Below are 12,477 nucleotides of genomic sequence, written 5' to 3' on the forward strand. Positions count from 1 at the left end.
AGCAAGGGCCGGCTTTTCCTTCAGGGGTGGGGAATGACTGGGGGGGGTTTGTCTTGTGCCCCCCCAGAATTTCTTCACGCCCCCCTGGCTTGGGAAACCACGGTGCCGGGGGTGCCGTCAGGGCATGGGGTGCACTCGCTGGGTGCATGGGTTAGATGAGTGGATTGGGACCATCAGCTGATTGGATGAATGACTGGGTGGGAGGGGAGAAAGGGAGTGTGGACTGGACGAGGGGGCAGAGTGGGAGGAAGGGGTTGTGTAGGTGCATGCTGAGTGCTTAGTCCCTGGACAACAGCACTGGCTCTTGTGAGGCCCAAGGGTGGAGCTGCTGGGGCTTTCTGGATCCCTGTGGTTCCCATTGGAGGGGCTGTCAGCCGGCTAGCTCGGCTTGTGCTGGCCCGGCGCTGAGCTAGCCCTGGCATCCCTTGCCCTTCTCGCCAGGTGCTGGACTACGCCATCGAGGCTGACAAGCTGATCGAGAAGTACGAGACGCTGGCTTCAGACCTCCTGCAGTGGATCGAGCAGACCATCCTCACGCTCAACGACCGGAAGCTGGCCAACTCCCTGAGCGGGGTGCAGAACCAGCTGCAGGCCTTCAACACCTACCGCACTGTCGAGAAGCCCCCCAAGTAATCCCTTACCCAGCTGTCTGTCAGGCCTGGGCCACATGGTGCAGGGCACCCGGGGCTGCATTCAGCACCCGGGCTGGCGCATTCTGCAGCTGGCTGTGGGTGCTTGCTTCAGACAGGCTGTCTAAGCTGGTTACTCAGCGCCCACCTACCTGGCAGGGAAGAGTGATCCCCTCGGGTGCAGCTACTCCTGCAGGGGACACCGCCTCAGGGCTGGGAGCCATGCGGTGTGTGACCAGGGAGGCCCCATTCCAGCCCGTTGGAGGGACCGTCAATGAGCTGATCTCTTCCCAGTTTCAGCGGGTTCCGGGGAACAGGTACTGCTCCCTGGCTGGCTCACAGGGCAGGGAGTGGGACCTGGAGTGCCACTCCAACCCCAGGATGGGGGCACTGGCTGGCTCAGGTCCCCTCCCAGTCTCCATGGCGGACTAAAGCATACGGCAGTCTCCAGCCTGTCTAAGAATGGAGCTAGGAGCGGTGGCAGTAGGGGAGGGTTCTCCATCTGCAGGGGAATGTAGCGGTTTTCAAGCAAGGAACAAGTTGTTGCAAGGAGAAGGGGAAAAATGGTCCTCGTGAACCTCTGAGAGCTTATGCACCCAGGAGGGTTAGGTTGGCCCTTAGGAAAAGCTCCCTAACCGTCAGGGCGGTGAAGCATTGGGAGGAGTTGCCTAGGGAGGCAGTAGCAGAGAGGTAGCCGAGTTCGTCTGTATCTTCAAAAGCAAGAAGTCCCATGGCCCCTTGTACTGTCCGATATTTTGGAGCATAAGCTTTCGTGGGCAAAGACCCGCTTCGTCAGATGTATGAGTGGTGGGGGGTTTTCAGAGGAGGGTTTAAAGAGGGGGTCTCAGTGAAAGGGGGGGGCCAGAGACGACAAGGTCTGTCAGTCAGGGTGGATGTGGCCCATTATCAGCAGTTAATGTGGAGTTGTGGACATCAAGGCTACGTCTACACGTGAAGCCTACATCGAAATAGCTTATTTCGATGTAGCAACATCGAAATAGGCTATTTCGATGAATAACGTCTACACGTCCTCCAGGGCTGGCAATGTCGATGTTCAACTTCGACGTTGCACGGCACCACATCGAAATAGGCGCTGCGAGGGAACGTCTACACGCCAAAGTAGCACACATCGAAATAAGGGTGCCAGGCACAGCTGCAGACAGGATCACAGGGCGGACTCAATAGCAAGCCGCTCCCTTAAAGGGCCCCTCCCAGACACAGTTGCACTATACAACACAAGATACACAGAGCCTACAACTGGTTGCAGACCCTGTGCCTGCAGCATGGATCCCCAGCTGCTGCAGCAGCAACCAGAAGCCCTGGGCTAAGGGCTGCTGCCCACGGTGACCATAGAGCCCCGCAGGGGCTGGAGAGAGAGCATCTCTCAACCCCCCAGCTGATGGCCGCCATGGAGGACCCGGCAATTTCGACGTTGCGGGACGCGGATTGTCTACACGGTCCCTACTTCGACGTTGAACGTCGAAGTAGGGCGCTATTCCGATCCCCTCATGAGGTTAGCGACTTCGACGTCTCGCCGCCTAACGTCGAAGTTAACTTCGAAATAGCGCCCGACACGTGTAGCCGCGACGGGCGCTATTTCGAAGTTAGTGCCGCTACTTCGAAGTAGCGTGCATGTGTAGACACAGCTCAAGAGAGGAGAAAACAAGTCAGTTCAGTCAGGGGGATGTGGCCCATTGTTGGTTGCTAATGGGGAGGTGTGAACATCAAGAGCAGAGAAACTGCTTTTGTAAGGGGCCAACCACTCCCAGTCTCTGTTCAGTCCTTGGTTGATGGAGCCAAACTTGTAAATGAATTGCAGTGGGAGGCAGTGGAATCTCCATGAGTGGAGGTTTTTAAGAGCACGTTAGATGCAGTGTCAGGGACGGCCTGGTTACTGCGTAGTCCTGCCTGGGGTGCAGGGCCCTGAAGTAGATGACCTGTTGAGGTCACTTCCCATCCGACCCCTCTCTCAGGCTAGGGCTGCCCTAGCGGCGGAAGACAGAACTCTCAGGTTCGCTCTTCCGGGCGCCGTTTCACACACGCGCCAAGAGTCACTGTCGATCCCGGAACTCCTGGCGAGCCGCGAGGATTAAGGGCTGTCGGCGGGAGGAGCTCTCCCCTGGCCGTTCTGCAGTGGGGACGGGGACCAATGTCGACAGCTGCAAATCCATTTGAGGGACGCAATTGGCGTACCTGAACTTGCATAGCAGCTGCCACCGTTCCCGATAAGTGTGGACATAGCCCAAGTGTGTCTCCTGTCTGGGGAGCCTCCAGCTTGATACAAGCACCCCCTGGTGGCAGCTTGGAGAAAACCACAGAGGGAAAGGGCTGCTGGGAGATTCCCCTGCCTTTGCCTCTGCCTCTGTGAGCAGCCTGCCCACCCCAGCTCTCATGTTCTGTGCTCGTGCCCTGCCCCCTGCTGCTTGGCCTGACCCTTTACCCTGCCCCTGCCCCCACCCTTCAGGTTCACAGAGAAGGGGAACCTGGAGGTGCTGCTGTTCACCATCCAGAGCAAGATGCGTGCCAACAACCAGAAGGTGTACATGCCACGCGAGGGCAAGCTCATCTCCGACATCAACAAGGTGAGGCAGAGGCAGGGGAATCTCCCAGCAGCAGGGCGAGGGCTCAATACAGGGTGCTTTCACCTTGCAGCCAATGCAGGCTCCCCTGCCCCAGCGCAGTACTGGGGGCCTCTGCTGCTGGAAGTGGTCAGAAAACATCTAAGTCATGCGAGGGATCCCTGTATAAACACCCCAGAGGTTGCTGCATTTCAGTGCCTGGAAGGGGATCTGTATAGGAACAGTCCTGTCCGCATGTCCCTGAGGCTGGTGTTTCTCAGCGCAGGGTGAGGGATCCCTGGGAGATGGTCTTTGGTGCTGTCATTAATTATTGGCTCATGTTAGATGCTCACCCCACCCCTTGTTATCAACACCCCCTCCCCCTGCAGGCCTGGGAGCGGCTGGAGAAGGCAGAACATGAGCGGGAGCTGGCGCTGCGCAATGAGCTGATCCGGCAGGAAAAGCTGGAGCAGCTGGCAGCGCGATTTGACCGCAAGGCTGCCATGCGGGAGACGTGGCTGAGCGAGAACCAGCGCCTGGTGTCCCAGGTGAGTCCCAGATCCTGAGCCAGATCGGTAGAACCCAGGGCTCCTGACTCCCTGCTCCACCCAGCTCACTGGGTCCCGCTTCCTTTCTGAGCTGGGGACAGCTCCAGAGGCCTGGCCCCCAGCCCAGAGCTCTGGCCAATAGGCCACACCATGTCACCAGGGTGCAGGCCAGCTCCCTGGCCTGTGAGTGGGAGGGACTGTGCAGTGACCCCTTGGCCAGCCCTTCCCCAGCATGACGCCTGCCCTGTCCCCAGGATAACTTTGGTGTGGACATCTCAGCGGTGGAGGCGGCGGTGCGGAAGCACGAGGCCATCGAGACCGACATTGTGGCCTACAGCGAGCGTGTGCAGGCTGTGAGCGCTGTGGCCAGCGAGCTGGAGGCAGAGCGCTACCATGACATCAAGCGGGTGCTAGCCCGCAAGAACAACGTGGTGCGGCTGTGGGACTACCTGCGGGAGCTGGTGGCCTCACGCCGGGAGCGCCTGCTCCTCAACCTGGACCTGCAGAAGATGTTCCAGGACCTGGCCTACCTCATGGACTGGATGGAGGAGATGAAGGTATGGGGGAGTGGTCGGGCTGGGAGCCACGTGTCCCGGTGCAGCCTGCTGCTGGGCCTGTCGGCTTGGCCGGGGCAGAGTGTGGGGTGGCCCTCCTCTGGCAGGGCCAAAGGGGGTGGGGGGCTCCGCAGGCAGTCAGCAGCTGCCCATCCTCCCGTAGGGCCGCCTGCAGTCCCAGGACTTCGGTAAGCACCTGCATGGCGTGGACGACCTGCTGCAGATCCACACCCTCGTGGAGGCTGACATCTCCGTGCAGGCCGAGCGCATCAAGGCTGTCGGCAGCGCTGCCCAGAGGTTCGCCGCCCCCGGAGAAGGTACCTGCGTCACCCCTTCCCAGCCAGCCTTCAGCCACCGTGCTCAGCTTTGCCAGGCCCCCACCTCGTTTCCAAGCCCATTCTATGCTGGTTCCTCCATGGTCCACCAAACCCGGCCCCACTCCCAGCCTTATCATTTCTTTGCTTGCCCCACACCCACCATGTCCCTGCATGTGCCGTGTCCCAGCCCATACCACACTCCTCCCTGGCCCAGTCCCAGTCACACTGTATCCCCAACATCCCAGCCCTCAATACCCCACAGGGGTCCTGGTATGCACTGTTCCCATGAGCTCGGCAGCCCACTCTCCATGGGGTCCTGGCCACCAGCCAGAGACCAGCGGGGCATGAGGAGCTCTGGGTGGGAGTCCATAGCTGAGACCCAGGTTGCCACATCTGTTGGGGAATAAGCCCTGTCTGAAGCCGCTCTGCCAGCTTCTCACCCCTCTGCGTCTCTGAGGAGTTTCCATGCCTGGATGTGAGCCCTGCTCTATGCCTAACTAGCTAGGGCCTTCCTTCCCCTCTCCTTCCTTGTGGGGCCCTACTTGTCTCTTCACCCTTGTGGGCATCAGTACAATGACCCCAGCGCTCCTCTGCTGCCAGAGCCCAAGGTTCAGGGGCCTCCTGGCTCTCCCTGTGGGGCACTGGGCAGGAGAAGGGGGCTGTAAGCAGGGACCCACGGTGTTGCCTGCTGTACTGATTAGATGGCTGATTTAATTTCCCCCATGTAGCACTCTGCAGTTTGGCTTGTTCCAAAATCAGGCCCGCTAGTTCCAGAATTATGATTTGATTGGGAGCCCCATGAGGCCTGGCAGCAGCCGCAACACTGTCACTCAGGGACGACCTTGGTAATTGCAGGAGTTTGATTACCACAGTGGTCGTTCCAGTAAATAAACCACCCAGACAAGCAAAGAGAGCTAATACAGTGCTGTACGTCTGCCCTGCCCCAGCATACCAGTGTGCTCACTCCGTGCTTGGAGCCAGCTTGGAAAGTTCAGACAGATCCAACTGTCACCCAGGGGTGCCAGAGGAGAATTCCCTCCAACCGGGTGTTTGATAGGCCTTTGGTGCCTCTCCACCTGCTTTTGCTGTCTTGATTTCCTCACCTTTATAATGTCTGGATGTCCTTATCCCACGAATTACGATATTGATCAGTGCAAACTTATTAGTATGTAAGTCAATTCAATCACTATAGTTACCTGCAGTTAGGTATCTGTGCTGATGTTTTCCCCTAAAAATACCCTGACCTGGTGCAGACTGCCTTCTTCCAGTTACCAGCCAGCCCTCTTCAACATTCCTGAGTATTACAAACAACTACAACGAAATCTTAGGCTGGCTTGTGCCTTAAGGCCCCTGAAGAGTTACTTATTTTCGCTAATCTATTATGTCCCTATTCCTGTACAGCATGTTAGGCCTCATGTCTGTGCTAACGGCTAACAGCTGCTCGGCCTGTGCTGATAAGTCTCTTGTGGTTCTGCTTTGCTATTCTTATCCTTTATCTTAGTGTTTCCCAAAGTGTGGTACACGTACCACTGGTGGTACACAAGAGGGCTTCCAGGGGTACGCGGCAGGAAATAAATGACTGATGAAAATGAAGTGGCAAATGAAATTTAATGTGGATAAGTGTAAGGTGATGCACATTGGAAAAAAGAACCTCAACTATACTTACAATGTGATGGGGGCTAATTTAGCTGTAACTAATCAGGAAAGAGATCTTGGAGTTATCGTGGATAGTTCCTTGAAAACGTCCACACGGTGCGCAGAGGCTGTCAAAAAGGCAAATAGGATGTTAGGTATTATTAAAAAAGGGATAGAAAATAAGACAAGGAGTATCTTACTGCCCCTATATAAATCTATGGTACGCCCACATCTTGAATACTGTGTACAGATGTGGTCTCCTCACCTAAAAAAAGATATCCTGGCACTGGAAAAGGTTCAGAAAAGGGCAACAAAAATGATTAGGGGCTTGGAACAGGTCCCGTATGAGGAGAGGCTAAAAAGATTGGGCCTTTCAGTTTAGCAAAGAGGATGCTGAGGGGGGACATGATAGAAGTATATACAATTATGTATAATTATGACTGGTGTGGAGAGGGTGAATAAGGAGGAGTTATTTACTTGTGCCCATAATACAAGAACTAGAGGACACCAAATGAAATTAATGGGTAGCAGGTTTAAAACTAATAAAAGAAAGTTCTTCTTCACTCAGTGCATAGTTAACCTGGGGAACTCCCTGCCAAGGAGACTGTGAAGGGTAGGACTATAACAGAATTTAAGGAAGAGTGAGATAAATTCATGGAGGTTAGGTCCCTAAAAGGCTATTAGCCAAGGGTGGGAATGGTGTCCCTGGCCTCTGATTGTCAGAGGTTGGAGATGGATGGCAGGAGATAAATCGCTTGATCATTGTCTTCGGTCCACCCCCTCTAGGACACCTGGCACTGGCCACTGTTGGTAGACGGGCTGCTGGGCTGGATGGGCCTTTGGTCTGACCCACTATGGCCGTTCTTAAGTAAATCAGCAGATCAGCACTAAGACAGCACTGGGACGGGGATACGCCAATAAGGCCAAAGTCCCAAAAGGGGCATGCAATGTTTGAAGTTTGAGAAACATTTCTTTACCTTAACATCGACCTGTGGACTCCCTGTCCTGCATCCCCCGACAGGATACAAGCCGTGTGACCCCCAGCTGGTGCAGGAGAGGGTAGGCATGCTCGAGCTGTGCTACCAGGAGCTGGTGGAGCTGGCGGGCAAGCGCCGAGCCAAGCTGGAGGAGTCCCGGCGCCTATGGAAGTTCTTCTGGGACATGGGCGAGGAGGAGGCCTGGATCCGGGAGCAGGCGCAGATCCTGTCGTCGGACGATTTCGGCAAGGACCTGACCAGCGTGCTGCGCCTCATCAGCAAGCACAACGCCTTCCGCGATGAGATGAGCGGCCGCTACGGGCCCCTGCAGCAGAGCACAGCCCAGGGCCACAGCCTGGTACAGGAGGGCCACTTTGGGGCCCGGGAGGTGGCCGAGCGCATCCGGGAGATTGAGGAGCAGTGGCAACACCTGGAGGCGCTGGCCGGCGAGCGGGAGCGGCGCCTGCACGAGGCCTCCAGCTTCTACCAGTTCCAGGCCGATGCAGACGACATGGAGGCCTGGCTCATGGATGCGCTGCGGCTGGTGTCCAGCCCGGAGGTGGGCCATGACGAGTACTCTACCCAGAGCCTGGTCAAGAAGCACAAGGACGTGGAAGAGGAGATCCAGAATCACCGGCCTGCCATCGCTGCGCTGCACGAGCAGGCCCAGGGCCTGCCGCCTGCCTTTGCCCATGCACCTGAGGTGGCGGGGCGCTTGCCCACGGTGGAACAGCGCTACCAGGAGCTGGCTGCCCTGGCTGAGCGCCGCCGGCGGGAGCTGCAGGACGCCCTCAACCTCTACAAAATGTTCAGCGAGGCCGATGCCTGCGGGCTGTGGATTGGCGAGAAGGAGCAGTGGCTGCACGCCATGGACATCCCCGAGAAGCTGGAGGACTTGGAGGTGGTGCAGCAGAGGTGAGTTGGGGGTGGATCCAGCCCAGCCTCATCACCGCCACACCTGGCCGCCCCTTGCAGCTAGTGAGTAACTATGGCACTAACCACGTCTCCCAGCTCTCTGGGTTGTGGGGCATCCCAGAATGCATTGCTCCCCCCACGTACTGCTATTTGTTCCCGCTTAGGCGCCAGGGGAGAGCAGCTGGTCTCTTCCCAGAATGCACTGGGGTGCATATACTCAGGCAGCCCCATGTAGCCGATGTAGCGTGGCTGGGTCTGGCCATGTGCACTTGACAGTAGCCGGGCCTCTGGCCTCTCCCTGCTAGGGACAGAGCCCCTAATGGAGCCAGGAGAACTCCCATGGCTGATCTCCCTTCCCTCCGCTGGGGCATGAGGTGGGATAGCCTCGAATACGTTGCTCCCCGCAGTCCTCTGGCTGCAGGATCCACGCTGAGGCCTGATGGGAGAAGATCTGGATTTTCCCAGCATGCCCGGGGGCAGAAGCGTGCTCAGGGGTCGCGGGTGCTGACTTTGGGGACCATGAGGGCTTGGAGGGGTTGAGCGCGTTGCTGGCTGAGCCTGTACCTCTGGGCCTTGCAGATTTGAAACGCTGGAGCCTGAGATGAATAACCTGGCTTTGCGCATCACAGCCATCAATGAGATTGCTGGGCAGCTGCTGAGCACTGACCACCGCAACAAGGAGAGCATCCAGGCCACGCAGGAACAGCTCAACACCAGGTCCCAGCAGGAGCTCTCGGGGGAACAGGGAGGGCAGTCAGCTTGGCACTGGGGGGTGTGGAACGAGGAGGGCAGGGGGCTCAATGCGAGAGGGAGGAATGGGGAGGGTATGGGGTTTGGCACTGGGGGGCGGACAGGGAGGGAGGAGGGCTTGCTGCGAGGGAGGGAATGGGGAGGCAGGCGGCTTGGTGGTGGGGAGAAAAGGGAGGCAGGAGAGTTGGCATTGGGGGCAGTATGGGGAGGGCAGGGGGCTCGGTACTGTGGGGTGGAACGGGGAGGACAGGAGGCTCAGTGCAGGGGGTGCAGAATGGAGGAGCAGGGAACTCGGCATGGGGGGTGGAGCGGGGAGCGCAGAAGACTCAGTGCCCGGGGAAGCAGGGAGGGCAGGTTGCTTGGTGCTGGGGAGGGCGGTTGGGGTTTGGAGAGCAAGTTCCTCGATGCGGGGAGTGGGGGCAGGCGGCTCAGGATCAGAGGGGAAGGGTGTGAGGTGCTGAGTGACCCAGGAACATGAGGAGGAGTCTGTGGAGTTCTGCATCCAACGGCGTGCAGTGGGACTCTGCAGAGAGCTGCCTTAGGCACCTCCAGGGTGGCCAGTGGGCACAGGCCCCGCGTCTAACCCACCTTCCCCTTCCCCAGGTGGGAGCGGTTCCGCACTCTGGCTGACCAGAAGAAGTCCGCACTGACCTCAGCCCTGAACATCCAGAACTACTACCTGGAGTGCAACGAGACCAAGTCCTGGATGAGGGAGAAGACCAAGGTGATTGAGTCAACGCAGGAGCTGGGCAATGACCTGGCGGGTGTCATGGCGCTGCAGAGGAAGCTGACGGGCATGGAACGGGACTTGGAGGCCATCCAGGGCAAGGTGTTGGACTTGCAGGGGGAGGCAGCCACGCTGGCGGCTGAGCATCCAGGCCAGGCAACACCCATCTTAGACCAGCTTGCAGACATCAAGGCAGTGTGGGCCGAGCTGCGTGAGACCATGCGGCGGCGCGAGGAGTCACTGGGTGAGGCCAGCAAGCTTCAGGGCTTCCTGCGTGATCTGGACGACTTCCAGGCATGGCTGTCACGGACACAGACGGCCGTGGCTTCTGAGGATGTGCCGGCCACCCTGGCCGAGGCTGAGCAGCTGCTGAGCCAGCATGAAAGCATCCGTAATGAGATCGAGCACTACAAGGATGACTATCAGAGCATGCGGGCTATGGGCCAGGAGGTGACCCAGGGCCAGACCGATGCCCAGTACATGTTCCTGCAGCAGCGCCTGCAGGCCCTGGACACTGGCTGGAAGGAACTGGGCCAGATGTGGGAGAACAGGCACCACCTGCTGTCCCAGGCCTATGGCTTCCAGCTCTTCCTGCGGGACACCAAGCAGGTGGAGGGTGTGCTCAGCAACCAGGTGAGGCTGGGGCAGCTGGCAGGGTGGGAAGCAGGTTCCTGTGCTGGAGCTAGGTCAGGCCCATGCAGCCCAGTATGGCACCCCGTTCCCTGGCCCTGATCAGATCGGTCGGCCCGGCCCGTGCAGTATCTCTGCCACGCTTGATCAGTGTCCTGGACCCATCCAGCCTGGTATTCCTCACCTTTCCAGTTGTCCCAAACTCCATCTCCAAACCCCCTCACTGTGTCAGTCCCCCAGAATCTCCATTTGCCCCAACCCCACTCACCCCAGGACCTCAAGACCTCTCCTGAGCAGCCTTAGGACCTCTCCATTCCGCTGGGCCCTCGTTCCCTCCTTTGGGATGTCCGTCTCATTCAGGGCAGGGCCTGGGACATGGGCCAAGCCGTGCCCAGTGCCATGCCTGTGTGTGGCTTGCCCTGGCAGGAGTATGTGCTGTCCCACACTGAGATGCCCAGCACCCTGCAAGGGGCAGAGGCCTCCATTAAGAAGCACGAGGATTTCATGACAACCATGGAGGCCAACGGGGAGAAGATCAAGGGGCTGGTGGACTCCGGGCGGAAGCTGATTGTGGGGGACAGCATCCATGCAGACAAAGTCCAGGAGAAGGTTGACTCCATCGATGGCAGGTGAGATCCAGCCCCCCAGGGCTTCTGGGAACCCTCTTGTGTCATCATAGTTTGGGGTCTCTCCCTGTTCTTGCGCAGGAGAGCGGTCTAGTGGATTAGAGCAGGGAGGGCTGGGAGTCAGGACTGATGGGTTCTGTCGCCAGCTCTGGAAGGGTAGAGTGGGGCTGGGATTTAGAATTCTCAGGTTCTATCTCTGGTTCTGGTAAAACCTGGCTGTGTGGCTGAGGACACTCCCCTCCCCCTGGAGTTAAACAGAAAGGATGATATTGAGATTAAAAATTGTCATGTGCTAGGGGCTCCTCCTTTGTCCAGAGCCAGGCAAACCTGTCTCAGCAGGTCAGAGTAGCCTGTGGGACAGATCTCAGCTCATTCTGCTCAGAGAGCACAAGTTGTTAGTGCTCAAGGTAGTGGTGAGTCTTCCCGAAGCAAGGCAGTGCCAGGGCTGTGACATACAGAGGGCAGGACATCAGAGAACTGGAAAGAACCTTGAGAGGTCATCAGGTCCCATCTCCTGCACTCCTGGCAGGGCCAAGCACCACCTAAAACAGCGTTTCTTAAATTATGTTCCATGGAATACTAGTCTGTGAACAACTTGCAGGTGTGCCACAAGCATCTGACACTTTTGCTATCGTACACTGATGGTATGTATTTTGTGATTGCAATATTGCAATATACAATGCTACTGCTTCATTGGTACAGTACCTGATTAAATCACTTCATTTTGGTTTTGCCGTATATGTTGCTCTTTGCTGTTGTTTTTTTTTTTTTTGGGTGGGGTCTGACAATTTTTTTTGAAGGAAATGTTCATAGGTGTTCCACATGTTCTGTGGTCTCAAAATGTTTAAGCAGCACTGGTCTACGTCATCCCTGATGGATATTATCCAACCTGCTCTGAAAACTCCAGTGATGGAGATTCCACAACCTCCCTAGATACTTTATTCCAGTGCTTGGCCACCCTGACAGGAAGCCTTTCCTAAAGTCCAGCCTAAACCTCCCTTGCTGCAGTTCAAGCCCATTGCTCCTTGTCCTGTCCTCGGAGGTTAAGGAGAACAATTTTTCTCCCTCCTCCTTATGACAACCTTTTAGATACTTGAAAGCTGTTCTCACGTCCCCTCTAAGTCTTCTCTTTTCCAGACTGAACAATCCCAGTTCTCTTAGTCTTCCCTTACAGGTCTTGTTTCCTAGACCGTTCACATTTGTGTTGCTCCTCTCTGGACCTTCTCCAATTTGTCCACATCTTTCTGGGAATGTGGTGCCCAGCTGGAGTATTTTGCATTTGCACTCGTTGAATTTCATCCTATTTGCCTCAGACTGTTTCTCCAGTTTGTCCAGATCATTTTGAATTTCAGTCCTATCCTCCAAAGCACTTCCCAGCTCGGTTTCGTCCACAAACTTTACAAGGCTGCTCTCTGTGCTGTTATCTACAGCGCCGGTGATGACTCTAAAGACATGTCCCATGAGCCTCTGCTTTCCCTCCCCAGGCACAAGCGGAATCGGGACGCGGCCAATGAGTTGCTGCGGCGGCTGCGGGATAACCGGGAGCTGCAGCACTTCCTGCAGGACTGCCAAGAAGTGAGGCGGGGCTGAGGGATGCAGAGGGTGGATGGA

The 12,477-nt window shown here is 57.1% G+C and overlaps 1 protein-coding gene across 2 annotated transcripts in view; it reads left to right on the forward strand.

The window, feature by feature from the left end:
* The window catches only part of SPTBN2 (spectrin beta, non-erythrocytic 2), a 61,992-nt gene that overhangs the window by 34,658 nt on the left and 14,857 nt on the right, over nucleotides 1-12,477 (forward strand). For both annotated transcript variants that reach the window (XM_075004818.1, XM_075004817.1), the window contains 10 exons: nucleotides 442-629; nucleotides 3,094-3,211; nucleotides 3,577-3,735; nucleotides 3,990-4,292; nucleotides 4,453-4,606; nucleotides 7,263-8,133; nucleotides 8,713-8,850; nucleotides 9,487-10,243; nucleotides 10,667-10,869; nucleotides 12,351-12,441. In XM_075004818.1, the coding sequence (XP_074860919.1) occupies nucleotides 442-629; nucleotides 3,094-3,211; nucleotides 3,577-3,735; nucleotides 3,990-4,292; nucleotides 4,453-4,606; nucleotides 7,263-8,133; nucleotides 8,713-8,850; nucleotides 9,487-10,243; nucleotides 10,667-10,869; nucleotides 12,351-12,441 (2,982 nt within the window). The remainder of the gene's footprint in view (nucleotides 1-441; nucleotides 630-3,093; nucleotides 3,212-3,576; nucleotides 3,736-3,989; nucleotides 4,293-4,452; nucleotides 4,607-7,262; nucleotides 8,134-8,712; nucleotides 8,851-9,486; nucleotides 10,244-10,666; nucleotides 10,870-12,350; nucleotides 12,442-12,477) is intronic.

The sequence above is a fragment of the Carettochelys insculpta genome, chromosome 11 (genome assembly GCF_033958435.1).
Source record: "Carettochelys insculpta isolate YL-2023 chromosome 11, ASM3395843v1, whole genome shotgun sequence".
Taxonomy (NCBI): Eukaryota; Metazoa; Chordata; order Testudines; family Carettochelyidae; genus Carettochelys; species Carettochelys insculpta.